The sequence below is a fragment of the Ambystoma mexicanum genome, chromosome 2p (genome assembly GCF_040938575.1).
Source record: "Ambystoma mexicanum isolate Mex_15411 chromosome 2p, UKY_AmexF1_1, whole genome shotgun sequence".
Lineage (NCBI taxonomy): Eukaryota > Metazoa > Chordata > Amphibia > Caudata > Ambystomatidae > Ambystoma > Ambystoma mexicanum.
In genome coordinates this window covers 1,257,889,145-1,257,908,068 of record NC_090923.1, presented here as the reverse complement: position 1 = coordinate 1,257,908,068, position 18,924 = coordinate 1,257,889,145, and the positions used below count along the sequence as shown (strand labels likewise).

Here is an 18,924-nt window from a genome sequence, read left to right as displayed (position 1 = left end):
AATATCCTCTCTTGGTTTTGTGTGTGTATTGATTTTATGAAAGGCAAATGCCATTCCCCCCGTGCAATGTGGGTGGTTATGCAAAGCCAATTTAATGAAATGTGCATATTTCACCTTGATATACTAATTGCTGACAACGTCACATCCCATGGCATTTGTTGAGGAGTCCCCTAACTTTAATTGTTAGGACTTGACACCTGTCCGTATGCATGTGCAAAATGTGGTGTCCAGTCAAAGGATCTAAAACAAAAGGATCGAATACAATAGGGTCGAGTCAATAGGACCGAAAAAAAAGGTCGAATGCCTTTTTTTAAATGTATATATTTTTTTGGGTTTCCGTATAGGAATAAAAAGTGGTTTTTACACCAAAAACAGGGGTTCAGGGGGGGATCCCCCAAAAAAAGAAAACAAAAGAAAAAAAATTGACCTTTTTGTTTTCGGTCCTTTTGACTCGACCCTATTGCATTTCGATCCTTTTGATTCGATCCTTTGACCTATAACCGCAAAATGTCAGGGCATCACGCAAAGCTGAGCACTGCAACAGCTGGCTTCCAACGGTAAACAATGGAAAACTGCTTGGCACGGGCTTGCATCCTGCTCCTTAAGTGTGACAGGCTTGGTTGCAGCTGGGTCCTAGTGACTCCTCTGAGTCCCAAACATCGGAAAACAACAGAGCACACCCTCAGCGCACGCTGAACATTATCTGTCCATAATTTGATAAACTTTAGCCTTTAAAAGTGTTTCCTCTATCAACTAATGGAGAAAGCCTTGCTGTTTCTGTACTAGAGACCTTTTCGAAGGGACTCTTGGACTGGAGCTACTGTAGAGTCCTGCCATGATAGTGCAGCAGGCAGATATACTGGATAGCTATAAGCAATTATCAGCCCTTACAGGAACAGTGGTTAGTCTTGAAGAGCAAATCATTGGTGCCTACCAGAAAACAACAAGTGTATGTGAATGAAACATTCCCACATTTTCTTGTGATTGTAAACTGTAGCCTTTAAAGAAACCCACCCTCATGTCTAGCTAGCGTTGTGGCTTTACAAGGAGGAGACAATCTAAACAAGCAATTAAATGAACTACCTCCTTCTCAAATGTGCTGACTACATCCGCAGGGGCTTAGAGAAGTGCCATGATGTCCAAAAGGCTAAAGGGAAAACTTGAAGTTTCTGCTGCTTTACGTAAATGCAAGGTATCTATTCTAGCACAGCTTATCCAGGAAGTCATCAAGGAAGTGCATGCCATTCAAAAGTGGACATCCTTAATCTTGAAGTGGTGGAAGCAGGCAACACAAAAACTGCTGAGTAGAAAGCAGGTGGAGAACATTGAACATTGAATACAGCAATAACTACCAACACGTAGGAGAAGGATAGAAGGGCAGTTAGGAAACAGTAGGCGCGACTGAACCACTGCATGTAGCCCCACGTCGATCAATTCCTGAGACAAAAAAATAGACAACCCAGGAGGGCATACACCACCAGAACAAATGACAAATCTGAGACCTCTGTGACAAAACAAGCCACTACAAACCTATAACCACACCGAGGCATCCGCCAATGTATGTAGCCCCACATCGATCTATCCAGTCAACAATCGTCTAACACTATGGCTTTCCTGCTGTGATCAAAACCAACAGGAACTATAAACAACATAGAACCTTCCAACTAGTTAGCCTACTACCAAAATAGCTTAAAGCACAACCAGATCCACAGTAGAATACCAACCCACAAGTCACGAAACACTGCAGCCACAACCATGCCCCGATGAATGGAAACAATAATGGAAAACAGAACAAGAAAGTTGATTGAAACAAAACCCCCATTGAACAACTAGAACTACCGACCAGAATTCGCAACACCTCAAAATCACCATGAACTACCTCTAAAAAACTAAATATACGCACAAAGAAAAGAACAAAGACATCATACATCTCCCACAACCTCTCCACCTATAATACTACTGCACTGGAAAACAAACAGCCCACAACAAAGGACCAAAGGAATACTAGAGTGGATCCCACCAGACTATCAAACCACCTACCACAACACACAGAACCCGTCAACCTGGAAAACAGTTTCAGAAAGACACCTTTAAGAACCAGAGCCAAGCTAGAATCCCTAATCATACACACCCCTTACATGACCACAGGTTGGAAAAGGGACCACACAGACAATGAAACACCCCACTACAACGAATCAGAGCAGATAAACTGATTACGCAACTTAATGGAACTCCTCAACAAAGGGAGAGATGATGATGATTCAGCCGCACACCCAGGCAAAAACAGGATCTCCCAAAAGAGACCCAAACAATCAACAATCACTGTCCCAACTGAAATGAGAGAAATTACACTTAACAAAGTACAAGCCCACTCTCAAACACTACAATGCAGCCTACTCAACGTACGATCTTTGGCAAAGCACAAAACAGAAATGTACGACCTCTTAAGCGAAGGTGGCACAGACACGCTCTTCCTTACAGAAACCTGGCTATCTGACACATACAAAGTTATCCCTAATGAAGCCATACCCGACGTCTATAAACGAATGCACTCTAACAGATAAAATGGAAGAGGAATTGCCCTAGCACGCAAAAGTGACATCTGCTCAACACCCCTCCCCTCAGCCGACATTGCAAATCACCCCTAGTCAATCTCAAGCTCAATGACCAATTCAACCTACTGTTCCTTCTGATCTACAGACCACCTACCTACAACTGCAATGTTGCTACAAATCTCACTGAAACCATAGCCACCCTCTCTAAAAACCATGACAACATAATTGTTCTAGGGGACTACAATTTTTGGTTAAAAAAAGAAAATTAAACGATAACAAACTCCCTCAGCGCTCTACTGGAAACCCTTCAGTTCAAACAAATAGTAAACGGTCTCATCCATAGAGCTGGACACACTTTAGAAGCAATCGTCTGCAGAGATGGACTCTTGACCGGCACTCCCCCGGTACCAAACATATAGCGCGAGCTTCATATGATCCTGTTCACCATCAAAATCCTGAGCTGCATGATGTCGACAAACATAAAACTCACAGCGACAAACAGAAGAAACCCTAAAATATATATTGTAATCTACCAAACCCGACACATCCCAGCTAAAGAGAATGACACCGGACTTGGTGGAAAAGAAACTTAACAGATGGATCATACATGTGCTAGATCAATTAGCACTCCTAAAACTCTTCAAACACAGTCCAGAGAGAATCACAGTGAAATGGTTCACAGAAGAACAGAGGGAACTCAAAAAAACAAACCATAAACTGGAAAAATAATGGACAGAACACTACAACCAATTGGACAAAACCAAAGCCAAATGTTCTAAATCATCAATGAAATAAAAAAAACCTTTTTGCAACAACAGCATCGTACCATTGAAATTTGTATGTGACAATATCACAACCGATCTAAGAGAACAAATAGGAGCAATATAACGGGACGTCGACTCAGGTCGCAGTTCCTCAAACACCCTCCCAGAAACAGCACTCCATCCAAGGGTGGAGAATTATGAGAGAAGTAGTGTATAGATATACAACATCTAATGCTCATGCAGGAATGGAATCATTTGAAAAAAGCATGGCACAAGACAACATTAGGTCTTTTTGTGCACTTTAAGCTTCTATCATAAGCATTATTTTCTTTATTTGTCTCACCGCCAGCAACACATATTCCATACATATTTATATATCAATTTCAATTAAATGTCCATTGAGGTCTGGTATGGCCGGGAAAGGAACTTGGAGCATATGATATGTTCATCTCCAAGATTCCACAGGGAGGTGGAGGGAAGGGTTGGGGAACGTATATAGTAGGATGTTTGGAAAAATAAGTTATGCTCTTGAAATCTATGGCAACGATTGATTTATTTAATTGTTTTTTTATAACGTGCCTAATACCGTACCTAAGTTCGTTTTCTAAGTGCAGGTCCAGGATTCAAACCTCTGTTGACCTGTGTGGTTTTGCTTCCAAGACCAGCGCGTTGCCCCTGTGCTATCCTCCGCTCAATGATGTGATGGGAATGTCATCATGACAGGTCAGGAAAAGTTATTACTGTGTCCAATGTATATTATGCTTCATAATGAGATCACTGATAATACAGTGCTGAGAAGTTGAATCAACAAGCACAATATACGTTGGAAGGAGAGAATTTGTAGAAAAAATCGATCGGAGATCAGAGAATATCTATCATGATGAAGGGCCAGATATCATTTGAAAAATAAAATGAGGAGGAACTGCTCAGGGAGGGGCGGGGAAGGGTCAAAAGGCTGAGGGCTCAGGAAGATAGAAAGTGCAAAGTTATTCAGCATTGACAGGAAAATGTCAAATCATCAACATTGTTGCTATTGGACTTCCTATGTTTTAAGTTTTATACCTGAGTGATGATTCGTTCTTTCAATCACATCCTTGTGTGTTTGTAGATGAGGTGATTGCAGCTTGGGCAATAGTGCTTGACATCTAGGCAGCTGTCAACACAGAAGGGGATAATGCAGCAGCCAAAGACGCACCTGAAATGGAAGGAAGAGGGTTGTGATCAACTGAAGGCAAGGTGCTCCCAGGTATCCCAGACAAACTGGACACTTCCAGCCATCCTCCTCTAGCTTTACAATAACGGTCTTTGATATCAATGATTTTACTGTAGATTAAAATGGCAAAAAGTAGCACACATTTTGTATAAAGATGCAAAGCCACTATGTACTTTTTATAGTTAGACGTAAACCTTGTAGAAATCATGACACAGTCTTTTCCGAAGGAAATCATTTAATCAATAAGCATTTGGATTTGTGGTTACAAAAAAAAAAAAAAAAATCTTTTGATGCACTTGCTAGCACACACGTTACCATTTCATACATTCTAAATCATATTATTACCCAATTTAATGATACACATGAAAGTGGACTCAGAAAAGGAGAGCAGGCCGTGAAGGGATTCTGGCTGGTGGCCAGCTTGTTTCCTAATCATATTTGCAGAAGGGCACCTTCGCCACCTGCACCTTGTTCCCGTCCCATTTACTGAAGTCACTGAGCCCCCAGTTTTGATTGGGCCAGTGGGCTGCCCAGTGGTCCAGGATTAGTACACTGTCTACCGCTCAGAATTAGAAAAATCAGATTGCAGTGCTACTGTTACCACCTTCACAGCCGAGGGACAGAAATGGAGAATCACTGTGTATTGCACCTTTGCTCACACATAGCGCCTGCCATACTTTCATAGCGCCTGTCAGTTAGAAGTGCTGACATGCACTGGTTTTTCACAGTACATATACAGGTGATGCATACATATATTGTATATGTTGGACGTGTCATTTCTGTATCCATCAGATAAATGTCAATTCTCTTTCAAGAAAGAAAGAAAGAAAGAAAGAAAGAAAGAAAGAAAGAAAGAAGACCAATGTATTAGGAAAGAAAGAAAGAAAGAAAGAAAGAAAGAAAGAAAGAAAGAAAGAAAGAAAGAAAGAAAGAAAGAAAGAAAGAAAGAAAGAAAGAAAGAAAGAAAGAAAGAAACAATGTGTATTCACGAAAGGAAATTTGGTAACTGACAGATTTGCCCAGAAAACTATGTCATGTTAAGATATTTGAAATTTGTATAGCGCCTACTGACATTGGTATGGCCTTGAAATGATGTGGTGGATGAACGACCTTCGAAAGTCCTTTGTCTGACCAAACATGTAAATGACAGTTTCTTCAATGCATGCAAACATTTAATGCCAAGTCGGTGATAAGCAGGGTGCCTATGTTAAAGTATTTGTTCATGCAGCGCATATACGTGACAGTGGGCCTCATTACGACCCAGGCGGTAAGTTACCGCCTGGGCCGTGACTTTACCACCATGGCGTAAACTATGTTTACGCCATGGTGGTTGGCGGACTTACCGCCCCATTCCGACCTTGGCGGGGCGGTAAGTCGCCAATCCCCATTTACCCTTCCCCATTCCCATTTTTGCCCCATAGGGCATAATGGGAGTGGGGAAGGCGTTAATTACGCCACCGTAAATTACGGTGGCGTAATTAACTCCATGGTCCCTTAGCGCCATGGATTTTAACACCTGCTAAAAGCAGGTGTTAAGTCCGCCATGGCGCTAAGGGACCTCGTACTCAGGCGGTAAGGGTCGGCGCTGTTTACGCCGCCGTAAAACCCTTACCGCCTGAGTCGTAATGAGGCCCAGTGGGACCACATTTTTCGTGGGACTCAGCAGTATTCTATGGGTTGCAGCAAGAGAGAGGGCGAGAGTAAGGTCAGAAGCCTGTTAAACCCCTAGGGAAACTATCTACATTTGAGGGCTCTGCTGTTCATTGTGTGCATGATACCTGCCTTGATTGCTAAAATGCAGTTGACATGCGGAAAATTGAGATAGGACACATGTACCACAGTTATAAAGTCTCCTTGTCTGCACCATCTTTTTAGAGTAGAGATACTGGGTTGGCTTCGGGCATGGTGGAGATAGTGCACAGTAATCTATGGAAATCGAGCTCCTCGTCCATGTCATTGCCGTTCTCCTGATGTGTCCCATCCTCCAGGGAGACACCGCTCACTAATCCCCTTGATCACCAAACTTATAAATGCGTCCTTTACCTCAGGCACAATACCTAACAACCTGAAACAATCGTGGGTCCTCCCACTCCTCAAAAAACAAAATCTAGATCCATCCATCCCCACTAATTACCGCCCCATCACTACAGTGCCATTCCTACTCAAAATCCTCGACAAAATTGCATACCTACAAATCCAACACCATCTCGAACACAACCACCTTCTAGGAGTCCATCAGTCAGGTTTCAGACCCCAACATGGAACTGAGACTGCACTCATAGACCTTAAGGCACAAATAGATGCGCTAAGAGATGAGGATAAGACTGCACTACTGCTGCTCCTTGATCTCTCAGCAGCATTCGACCTGGTCGACCATGAGATCCTCTGCAACCACTTAGAGTCTGCAGCCCACTTCTCCAAAGAGGCAGTTGACCGCATTCAGTCCTTCCTCAACAACAGAACAAGGCACGTCTTCTCTCCTTTAGCAGCTGCAGACCCTATGCCCATCACTTGTGGTGTGCCCCAGGGCTCCTGTGTTTCTCCCACCCTGTACAACATCTTCACAAAGCCCCTCTTCGATGATCTTGATAGCCTGGGTATCACCTACACGAATTATGCCGATGATACTCAGATCCTCATCCCGCTGACGGGGGATTATGACGAGGATTTGGCCTTTGTAAACAGAGTGTACTTCATCATCCAAGCATAGATGGCCTCACACGGTCTATGCCTGAATGATGACAAAACGGAACTCCTCATGTTAGGCACTACTCCTAATCTCAACAAATTAAGCCAGAACTACTCCTCGTTCAAAATTGATAATAACATCATTGCTGTGGCTAAGCAGGTTAAAACCCTTGGTTTTCATCTAGATTCCTCGTCAACCTTAAAAAAACAGGTAAATGCTATGGCTTCTGCTACCTCATACACCTGTAAATTAATCAGAGCAGCTAAACCATTCCTCTCACCCAACAATTGTATTACCCTAGCTAGATCCCTGATCTTGTCCAAACTGGACTATTGTAATGCGCTCTACGTAGGCAGTAATAAATACATCACGAACAAGATCCAAAACTTGCAAAATAATGCCTTAAGAGCAACCTTAAGTCTCCCAAAGAAGGTCCATATCTCAGACATCAGAAGATCCGTCAATTGGCTCTCTACAAAAGACAAGATCTTCCTTAAATCAGTCTCTTTGACCGACAAATGTCTCCACCAATTCGCCCCTCAATACCTCATTGCGAGATTCCCAAGTCAAACATCTTGCCGCCCCTCGAGAAAGGCTAACTCTAACCTTCTACTGGTGCCCAGATTTAAACGCTCTATGACTGGTGGGAGCAGCTTTCCTGTCAAAGCAGCACAACATTGGAACTTCCTCCATCCTTAAGGGAAGACCTCCCGTACTTACAATTCAGATCTAACCTCATCCACTGGATCAAGGATCATGACAACTAACTTATATCTTTGGGATTTCTAATGCTTCCATTTATATATTCCGCTACAACATGAAACATGTAATTTCTAATTTTGTATGTAAATATGTCTCACTGCATTTTTGTCCGATGTTGATGTGTCCAGCATTGTAACCATAGCTGTACTCTATTTGCTCCATGTAGCCTAAGCTTTACAATCCTCTTGTTGCCATTGCGCCCTGTTACCTCCGGGTTAGGAGCGCATTACAAATAATAAAATAAAACAAACAAACAAACAAACAAAACTGGCCTGAGTCCCCAGGGTGTTCGATTCCCTGCATGGGAGAGTTTCGACCGCCTAGTCTACATTGTTGGGTGCAGTGGGAAAGCTGAAGGAGGGATTGTGTTTGTTGTGTAAGTGGGATAGTAGGGTGGGAGGCATTGACAGGGTTGTTTGTCGTGTTAGTCAAGAGGCTTTCATTACGTGTGCCTGGGTCCAGGGAAGAGGCAGGTTTTGCGTGCTTTCCTGAAGGTGAAATGGTCCACTATGAGGCAGATGGATACATGGAGAGGGTTCCACATTTTGGGTGATTGTACGGAGAAGAAGGTTCCCCACATAGAAGTTGATTTGGTCACTGGAATTACAAGTAGAAAAGCCGTGCCCGATCTGAGGTTTTTGTTTGTTCTGTAGCGAGTGCATTTTTGCTGCAGGTATTCAGGTCCTTTGTTGTAGAAGGCTCGATGAGTGACACACATCACCTTGAATGAAGTCGCCGACCGATCGGCAGCCAGAGGAGGACTCGGTGGGTGGCGGAGATGTGTTCTCTAGGGCCGAAAGCTAGGAGGAGTCTTGCAGCAGTATTTTGCACTCAGAGTTGCGAGGCGGGAGTGCCTAAGTATAGAGAGTTGGCATAGCCTAGGCATGAAAAGATGATGGCATAAATAGCAGTGACTCTGTGTGGAAAGGTCGGGAAAGGAAAGATGCAATAAAGTATTTGTATGTGGAGGAAACCATTTTTTTTACGACTGAGTTCATGTGATTTGACAGAGACAGATCTGAGTCCATAATGCAGCCAAGATTCTTTGCTATATTTGAAGTGGGGGTTGGTCCTAGAGAGGGGGCCACGGTGTGGGTTGGGGAAGAGGGACATTTTCCCACATAGCATAATCTTTGTTTTGCCTGGGTTGATTAAAAAGTGATTGGCCATCATCCGGCGTTTGATTTCGGAGAATCAGGATGAAAGATCAGTGGGAGGCCTATTTGAGATTTTGAAGATGAGTTGAATGTCATCTGCGTAGTTAGCCATGACGTCGGATGAGGGCAGGCAGCGGGCTCAGGTAGAGGTTAAAGAGGAGAGGGGAGAGTGATGCACTTTGTGGTACCATGTGGTGGACTGGCTCGGGTACCGAGGAAAATGGAGGAAAATGAACGATTTGTGATCTGTTCTAGAGGAAGGAGGATATCCATTTCAGAGCTAGGTGCCTAATGCCTAGAGTGTGTTGCCTCTTGGTCAGGATGGAGTGGTCTATGGTATTAAATGCTGCTGAGAGGTCGAGCCGGATTAGGGCAGTGCATAAATCTGAATCGGGTGTGACTTTTTAGATCATCCCAGATGGAAACTAAGCAGGATTCAGTTCCCCTTAATGGTCTGAAGCCTGATTGAGCAGCATCTACGACCTTTTTGGAAGGGGATTAGTTGTGAGTAAGCCACTCTGCTAATTTGGCTATAAACCAGTTATTTGAGATGGGTCTGTAGTTGGACGGGTCAAGAGGGTCTAGGGAGGCCTTTTTAAGGATCAGCCTGATGAAGGAGGTCTTGAATTCTGCTGGGAAGATGCCAAAAATCAGTGAAGAATTGATGACAAATCGTGCAAGATTGCCTGCACAGGTGGATGTCAACATTTCCCTTAGCAGGGAGGGGCGTCAGGGTTCTCCTGGGGAGCCTGGTGGATGTCTGAGTGACAGTGGTTTGAGTAATTATGGGCAGGAGAGTGAAGAGAAGGGGAGAAAAGTGGAAGGGCAGGTGGAGTTTCTGTTAGCGGGGTTGAGGTGGCGTGGGAGATGGAGCGGAGGATTGAGATTTTAGAGAGGATAGAGGTGTGTTTCTCTAGGGCTAAATTGTGGAAGTGGTCTGAGAGAGAGTCACAGAGGGATTGTGTGTGGTGGAGTACAATGGTGGAGCATGCAGGAGCGTTAAATTCACCAATGAGCTTAAAGAGTTGCCTGGTTGAGTTTGTGGCTTTGGGGATTCTATTCATGTAGAAGGATGTTTTGGCTTTGCAGACTTGGGCACGATAGAGCGTGAGCTGGGAGGCATAGGCTAGCATGTTTGGTGTGGAAGGGTCTGAACACCATGTGTGCTCAAGGATATGCTTCAGAAATGTCAGTATTTTGATGGCTGGGGTGTGGCATTTCTGTTTAAGAAGGATCTAACGGGCGAGAGGGAGTTGAGTGCTTCATAGAGCTAGGAATCGAAGTTATAGATGGTGACCTGAGCAGGGGAAAGAGAAAGGGTGGTTTGTTAGGTAAGTAGCACCTCTGCCAGGTCTGGTGTCGCTTTGATTTCTTTCCAGAGGCGGGATTGGGTTGGTGGTCCCGGCTGATCCTAAGGATAGGACAAAGAAGATGGCAGCGTGGCCTGAACATATGAGCGGGAGCGGTGGTAATGTGGTCAGGTGATGGGCGGATCCGAAGATTGCATCTAGCATGTGACTAGCAGAGTCGTTAGTTGCAATGTTTTCATGTTGTCCAGTAGCGCTCGGGTCATTGGGTTGAGGGGCAGGTCAAACGGAATGTTGAAGTACCCTAATACGGTAAGGTGGGGATCGGAGACCATGATGGCTGTGATGGAGTTGCTTAAGGATCCTGCAATGCTTCTATTGTATGACGGGGGTCGGTATATAAGTAGGAAGCTGTCTGTAGATGTATTCAGAATTAGCCTACGGCATAAAATGACAGCCAATTCTTGCATGGGTTCTTCTTCCAGCATAGCTGATTTTGTGGGCATCCTGTCGCTGCATTATCTAATCAGGATCCTTTCAAAGGACCAGTGCCATCAGGGCGAGGATAACAGATTATTATTATTTTTTTTTATGCTCCACTTACATAATAACTTGTACCAAGGCACAAAGCACAATCAATCATCAAGAAATAAAGAAAGTAATTAGCTGAAAAGCTAAGTTTGCAAGGCTTTACAAAATTGCAAAAATGTGTCAATTAATCTTATGAAAAATGGGAGAGCAGTATACAACCTTGGAGCAGCAATGGCAAATAATATTAAAATTTCGTTTTAGGGAAACAATGAGAATTGATCTTCAGATTGAAGGGAACAAAATGGTCTACATTGATGAATTCCATTCTGAAGGTGGGGAGGAGAAAGTCCCTTAAGACATTTAAAAACTAAGCAGAGAACCTTAACGATATGACAGCATTTCACTGTAATTGAGACAGAGCGGCATAGTTAAAAAATCAAGGGAGCTGCCAAATTCAAGACTTTTTGAATACGTTCTAGTTGATAAGCAGTAAATGTCAAAATGTATAGAATGCATTACAGTAATATACCCTGGAGGTGATAAGTGAACAAGCAACTCCAGGAAGATGTTCTCTTTGAATGTAGGGTGAGATTCTACGCAGTAAACATAGTTTTAAATGAAAAGATTTGAACTAGTTTAGGTCCAGGTTCTATTGCTGGTAGAAGCCAGTTTTGTATTTCTTTAGCGCATAGGGCATTGCGTTATCAGATAAAATAGGAGGTGGATAGTTATTGGCTGTGGTTCTCAATACATTTTTCTTCCCAAACAAAATAAACTGTATTTTGCTCGGAGTTGGAGAGCATTATCAATCATCCAAGATTGCACTTCATCTAAACAGCTGGTTAGGTTGATAGTGATAATATTTGGGTCCTTTACTTTAATGTATACTTGTACACCGTTGGCTTGTGAATGGTAGCTGCACCTGCGTTTAATAAAGATATGAAACAATGGTCTGATATAGATGTTAAAGAGTCATGGTGAAAATTGGAAACTCTAAAGGAGCCCACAATGTACTATTTTCAAGAGAGACTTAAACAGACCAGGCTTTACTTGCTGAGTTCTTTCTTTTGTAAAACTCTTTATTTACATTTTTAAAAGTTTACATCAAATAACGAACAAAATCTACTATGTACCATTTAAAAAAAAGGAAAAACTACCCCTTCAACCACAACCCCCCTCAGCAACAACTGAATATATTGTCAACTCACATAAGAAATTCTAAAGAATCATTTATAAAATATAATAACAAGTAAATTAATATCATAAAAGTCAGTACAAAAATATAACACCCGTAAACATGAATTTTGTAACATATAGAAACAAACAAAAACAAAAGACACTATACACACACAAACACATACACTCCACACTACTCAATCCACCCAGAATTGACACTATTGATTCAATTTGACTCAAAGTAAAATAATTGCCTACATGCCATATAGATTGTTAAAGGGTGTCCAAAGCTCTAAATGAAGGTCTTCCCTATCCCGTTTACATCACAAGATTTTCTCAAAGTCTGATAGAATCTGAACATCATGCAACTAATGTTCCACCGCTTTTTCCTGGTCTTCTAGAGCTTCATGATTTGCTTTGTCGCCATTACCAAAACCTTGTCAATCCATTGACCATATCCTTTAGCAATCACACATCTTCCTCTGCCAGATAGTACAAGAACTTGAAGAGGCATGCTCGGAAATCTTATACCCAAAATCATGTCGATTCTATCCAACACCTCCTTCCAAAAAATCTTTGATTCTCACAGCATATGCAATAAAGTGCCCCTCTCCACTTCACAAGGAGTAAAACTACTTCAGGGCATGTGCCAATATATTTGCACGGTTACGAAGACGAAAAATAAAATCTAATGATCAACAATGTAGAAGACCATGGACAAGTCAAGCATTACAAGAAGGGTCATTTCACCTTCATCAGCAGCCTCTAAAATATTGTCCATACTGTAAATAAGGTAGTTTCCATTCCATGGCCAGGATGAAAGCCCAATTGAAAGCCATCTAATAATGTAATCGGGAGAGGCAAGTGCATTTCAAGTGCACTGCAGTTGGCTGAGCACTGGGAAAGCTTTGTTTAGTTTTCTGTTTGTTGCATGACAGAGAAATCCTTTAATCTGGATTTCATTGCTACGGAGGGTAGCAATGAAATCCAGATTGGTGACTTGGTGATTTACTGGTTCTGCCTGGCAGTCTCGTCTCAGTGTTTTGAACCAGCCTCTGAGTTTCTGTTAAAACCCCATTGGAGCACGAAGCACGTGTGAGGCAAGTGCGTTTCAAGTACACTGCAGTTTAAAGGGAGAAAAAGAGCTTCAATTTACGTGGGAACAAGAAAATGTCAAAGCAGCAATCAGCATGCAGGGTTGCCAGGTTAAGTAATCGCTTGGAGCATTCTTTAGCTCAGGTGCATACACATACAGGGATTGTTCAAGTGGAAGGAAAAATTACAAAATACTTTCTGGCACCTTTAAATGGCAGTAGGAAGCAGTTGGGCAAGGTGGATACTCTTCAAGAGGTGCTCAGGGAGAGACTGCCAGTACGTCTACAGAAATTGACAATAATAATTCCTTACTCAACCTGTGTTATTAGTTACAAACTGAGGTCCAAAAATTGTCAAAAGAAAGTATCGAGAGGGTGCGTGGTGTAACCTGTGTCGAGATTCATGACCTTCTGGCTCTTCCAGATTGACAGGTTTAATTGATGATTCATCTAATGAAGTATCTAGATCTAGAGAGCCACACAAGGGGCTGGGAGGTTCAACTGCGTCAGAAAGGAGTGGAGTCACTATTGTACATAATGAGTCAACAAGTTTTGTGCTAAAAATTCTTGTAAAATTATCTAACATTATTCTCAGTGAATTTCAAAGACAATTGAATCTTCTTGATCAGATGCGCCTAGTGCTAAACCTGGCTGTGTCGGTACCTAAGTCTAGAGTGGAAAATATTTTGTCCGGAAGACCACCGGTAGTAGAGACTGATGATGTCATCCCACTAGATGATTTGGATCCAGCGAGAGATAACCCATTAGAATCTACCATGGCCGGATTACCGGGGGAAGTAGGCAAAATGGGAGCAGATGAGGTGCTAGTATATTAATCTGTACAATCAAGGAAAATGCCAAAAGCTGGCAAAACAAAATCAGCTGCACATTGTAAATTCGATAAGAGTGAAAACATACCTAAGAAAATGTGCAAAAAAGCTGCATGTAAACTCAAAAGAGCCAACAATAAAAGTAATTTAGCAAATGGCTTTTAGGCTCTGAGCAGAAAAGTAAAGCAGACAAGGTCACACCTGCTGTATCAGCTTTAAATGTTTTGGAGTCTAGTACTAGCCACAACTGTGGTAGAGAAGTCGGTTACTTTGTCTGAAGTAGATCAATAGAGGAAGGCGAGTCAGTCAGTTTGGATAACATGAGTGTTGGAGTCACCTCAAAGGCGAAATTAGATCTCTCTACAGCACTGCTGCCTCTGTTTCCGACTACCTTTACAGTCACAAGACTTTTTAATGAAGATAATCAACCCATTAATCGGGGATGTGTGTTGCAGTTATTTCGTAATAATCAATCTTTTTCAATGCGGCAACAGATCTACGATATTATCTTTTCTGCTGATGAACAGCCATGTAAAAAAAAAACAACTTCCGTTTTGTGTAGCAAATGCTGGGCTGATTTAATCTTATTTCATTTAAAATTTCTGCCATGACATCTTGTAATGGCCAGCCATAAACAATCAGGAGAGTCACTGGATCATGAGCCCTGTCACTCATATATGCATCAAACCTATTGACATTAGATTCCGTACAAAGTAGGTAGTTTCCACGCACACTTACCTCGGGGCACAACTCTAGATGACAAGGGTTTTGGTGATCTGCTGCAGACTGTGTCCAAGACAAGAGAGCATGGTCACTCAGATGTGTGGGCGCAATACAGAGATTGCTGAGGTTGACTCACTGGACAGAGGTGGCAAATGCAAAGTCAATAACAGTAGCGGCCTTCCCGCTAGCCTATGTATTTGCCAAGGCCAGATTCAAATAATTGAAGTTGCGAAGTGTCCACTTATTTCAGAGTTTTTTAAGGTCAGTTGAGATGCCACTGGTCGATAATTATTCTGTACCAGTGGGTCTCATGATGGCTTTTTTAGTAACAGAGAGATTACACAGTTGCACAGTGTTGGGATGGAAATGAGTCTCTCCCACCCCCTAAGCGCTTCCAAATAAGGCAAACCCCATACGAGGCAATGTAACCTACAGCGGGGGAGCTGTCTATATCACCTGATACCATACCAAAACCCTGCAGCGCATAGAAGTCAGTGCTTAGCGCTAGAAATGCCCACTCTCCGCAACGCCATTTTGTATTAGGCCAAACAGACAGGTCGCAGGCTCACGCTGCTCGCGTTCCCAAGTCACCAAGCCCAATCTCTACAAAACATGCTTGTTCCACTCGAGCCCTGTTCCCACAGAAGTCCATTCCCATCTCGTCCCTTCAGTGTTGTGAACATTTAGTTTCAGTTCAAGGAAAGTGCCCTGCGAAGAGCACGAGACAGCACCAGGCTCTGCGCTGTGTCCATTCATCTCTGATGACCTGCCATCGGGTCTCTAACCCCCACCTAGCCAGACCTGAGTCAGCCACACATCAACAACACGACCCCTACTCCTACTGCCCTTTGATAAGCACCCAACCCTGGGGTCCTAACCCCCATAAAGTGCCCACCACTGATCTAAAACCCACATGACTTTATTTCTCTCTAGCAATAACATATGTCTCCCGTAGCATGAGGTACCTCGAAGAGTAAATCAAAGATCAATCCCCAGAGGGGAGACACTGGGTCCAAGAACTGGGGTATCAGTGAAGCCCTGAATGTATGGGTCAGCACGACTGTATTTTATCATCCCTTCTCGCTGGCACCCATTTCCTGTGCCGCCCAGGTGCCTGCCGTAATGAATGCATAGTCTGTCTCAGTTGTTTAGTTTAGATAAGTTACTTTGTGTTTCATGTATGCCCTGAGTTTCACTGGGAGGATGAGCCCAGCTGACCCACGTGCATCAAGATCGACGGAGAGAACCAGCCAAGTAGCGCCTGACATCCCCTATGGAGCAGGCCCATGTGTAGGGTGCCTCCAATCGGGGGCACCAAAGCGTCCAGTATGTGAATGGCGTTTTTTGTGTTTATAACCCCATGTTTGAAGATGTATGACCAGAGAGCTCTTGAGCAGCAGAGTTCTTTGCTGGCACTTGTATTTTATACAAGTAAATCTTGTTATCCTTGCAAAGCTATCTCTTGGCTTATTTCCCTAGTGGGTTGTATTTACTCTGGTGTGTGCATACAGAGGGACTTGCCTTCAGCAGGAACCCTAACTTCCAATAATGATGTATTAATAAGTAGCATAATCAATTCAACAATAGACTCAGCAAACGTCTGTCTGTAAAGAATATTCTATATGTGAAGATGGTTGAAGATTTCCAACTAGATTAGCAATCTCCGAGGAGAAGCAGGAAGAAAATCAAAATACTTAATATGAGATGCATCTAATGAGTTGGAGGGCAAACAATTATGTCTATATCTCTAATGACGGATTTCTGAGCCAAAATATCTATTTGAATAACTGCAATTTTAGAAATTAAATAATGATTTAGTTCCACACACTGGTCATGGGAGATAGGAATTTGTGATTGCGCTATTGGGAGTTTATTAGAGATTGAATCGACTTAAACAATTTTCTTGGTATATTTCCTACTTTGTTAATCTTTGTGTGTAAAAAATGTTTGTTGGGTTTCGAAAAATGGCTTTTTAATATTTCTTACATAATACTTTCATATTATTTAAGGAATCTTCTGGGTTCAGATTCATCCATAATCTTTCTGTCTTGATTTTCAATTTCATTTAATTGCGGTGAAAACCAAGTTGAGGATTTCAATTTAGAAATATGTGTGAACGCTTGAGGTCGAGCAATTGTATCACTTAGTTACCGAAATGAGGATAAAAGACAATCTGTAAATTCATTGCATGGCAAGGTTGAATTTACATGCATCGATTTAGGCTCCTTTCTGGATTGTGGAGAGGTCAATTTATGTTTTTGTGAATATAATACCTGGGATATCTAAAGTTCTGGGTCATGAAGGAGATACATATTATATAGTGAGTCAGTGAATCTAATAAAATGATCAGACCATGTTACAGTGTCATTATGTTAGACAATATGATCTCTGAAAAACACCTGCTCTAAATAGGGGCCCTTTATGTGAGAAGAAATGGTTACATGTGATTTTAACAAATATCAAAACAACGAATGAACAATTAAAGAACCCAAAACACCTATAAAACAAATTACAAATGTATGTGTGTTGTTTTGGGGGGTCCCCCAAAGCCACCTGTTTTTTTATTTATTTATACTTTTCCCCCTCCTATTCTCAACCACATATATATATAGTTTTAACAAATTCTTTATTCTTTTTTTAGGTATTTTGGGTTCGCTAAAAATTCAATTCGTTTTGTATTCGTTAAAGTCACAGCAGACCAGTAGAAACTACTGGGTTATGATTAAATTTGTGTAGACAGATTAGCTGATTAGTAATCTTAGACTCTTAGATTTCATTTTCATAAAAATAGTTTAGTGGGTCAAAGGCCCAAGTGCCAAAATATGTGCTCCTCGTACCCTCCCATACACCTATCAAAGGCCTAGGAAAACACTATCTTCTCACTGCTCTTCCAGAAACTGCAGGGATGCTGCGACTGCATCTGCACGCTCGCTGCTTCAAGAGCATATAAATGAAGTTTCTGCCTAAATGAGGGGAAACACCTTCTATGCTGAATGTGCAGTCTCTCCGATTACTGTCGCAATTATCCAGTGGTCTTACACTGGACCATGTCACGACTGCGCTGGTCATCCAGCCCTGTTGGCTCTTCGCATTCTGGCGCGCATATACTCTTGCATTTATAAAGTACAAAACCACAAATTCTAGAATGCAAAGAATTAAGCAAAAGGCCTGACCTCATTCATGAGATGGAACACGTCTTCCTGCAGGACTTTTCCTTCATAAACATCATGACCTCAGGCAGTTACACAAGAACCTGTCCTTTCTCATACAACACAAGTGTACCCAACCTCAACAATAATGCCTTAAAATGCCTCTTACTTCATTCGATAAGCAATAGATGCTGAGTGATTAAATAGGGCTAAGTGCTATGCCCAAACATATTCTTTTATTTGTTTTCATTTCATTTTCTTTTATTTCATTGTGTTCTTGTTTGTTTTCATGTAATTATTCTTACTGTTCAATACTTCGATACACATTGAACAATGTGCATAACATGCCTAGACAGACAAACAGCAAGTGCTGCACAACCCACTGAACACCAGGAAACAATACATAAACGCACATACAATCACAAATGCAGACCTTTGACAGAGATGCAGAAAGGACACCATTCGATTAATGGTGATCAACCCTATGGTCTGTTGGGGAACTAAATGTGCAAAACTGCTGCATATTGAGGCACCATCATGAGGCCATTTTGGAAAAAGGTTTAGGAAAAGTATTTTTTCCTTCTTCTATGTCCCTGCGTGTTGCCTAATATAAACAGTGTTTAATTTCACAGATCAACTATATTGTTCCCCCTGTGCACCTGCAATCCTGTAGTACATTAGTCATAGTTATTCATTGTAAGATCTTATGGTCACACATTGTAAACAGAAAAAACAGCAACTATTATTTCATTGGACTCATAGAGCATTATGATGTGTGTCTAGTTTCGACTTCCTGTTTGTTATCTTGAAGGCCTGACCTCACTCATGACATGGAACATGTCTTCTTGCATGACTCTTCCTTCATAACCACATAGATCTTAGGCAATTACACAGGAACCCTTCCCTTTTCAGCCATTCAAATGTGTAGTGTTAACAATATTTAGGTCTTGAAAGGCATAGTCCCCATTCGAAAG

The 18,924-nt window shown here is 42.1% G+C and overlaps 1 protein-coding gene across 2 annotated transcripts in view; it reads right to left on the bottom strand.

Annotated features, from left to right (window-relative positions):
* Nucleotides 1–18,924, bottom strand: part of LOC138567406 (lipopolysaccharide-induced tumor necrosis factor-alpha factor homolog) — a 327,246-nt gene that overhangs the window by 26,886 nt on the left and 281,436 nt on the right. For both annotated transcript variants that reach the window (XM_069645579.1, XM_069645580.1), the window contains one exon: nt 4,382–4,514. In XM_069645579.1, coding sequence (XP_069501680.1) covers nt 4,406–4,514 — 109 coding nt within the window. In that variant the 3' untranslated portion in view covers nt 4,382–4,405. The remainder of the gene's footprint in view (nt 1–4,381; nt 4,515–18,924) is intronic.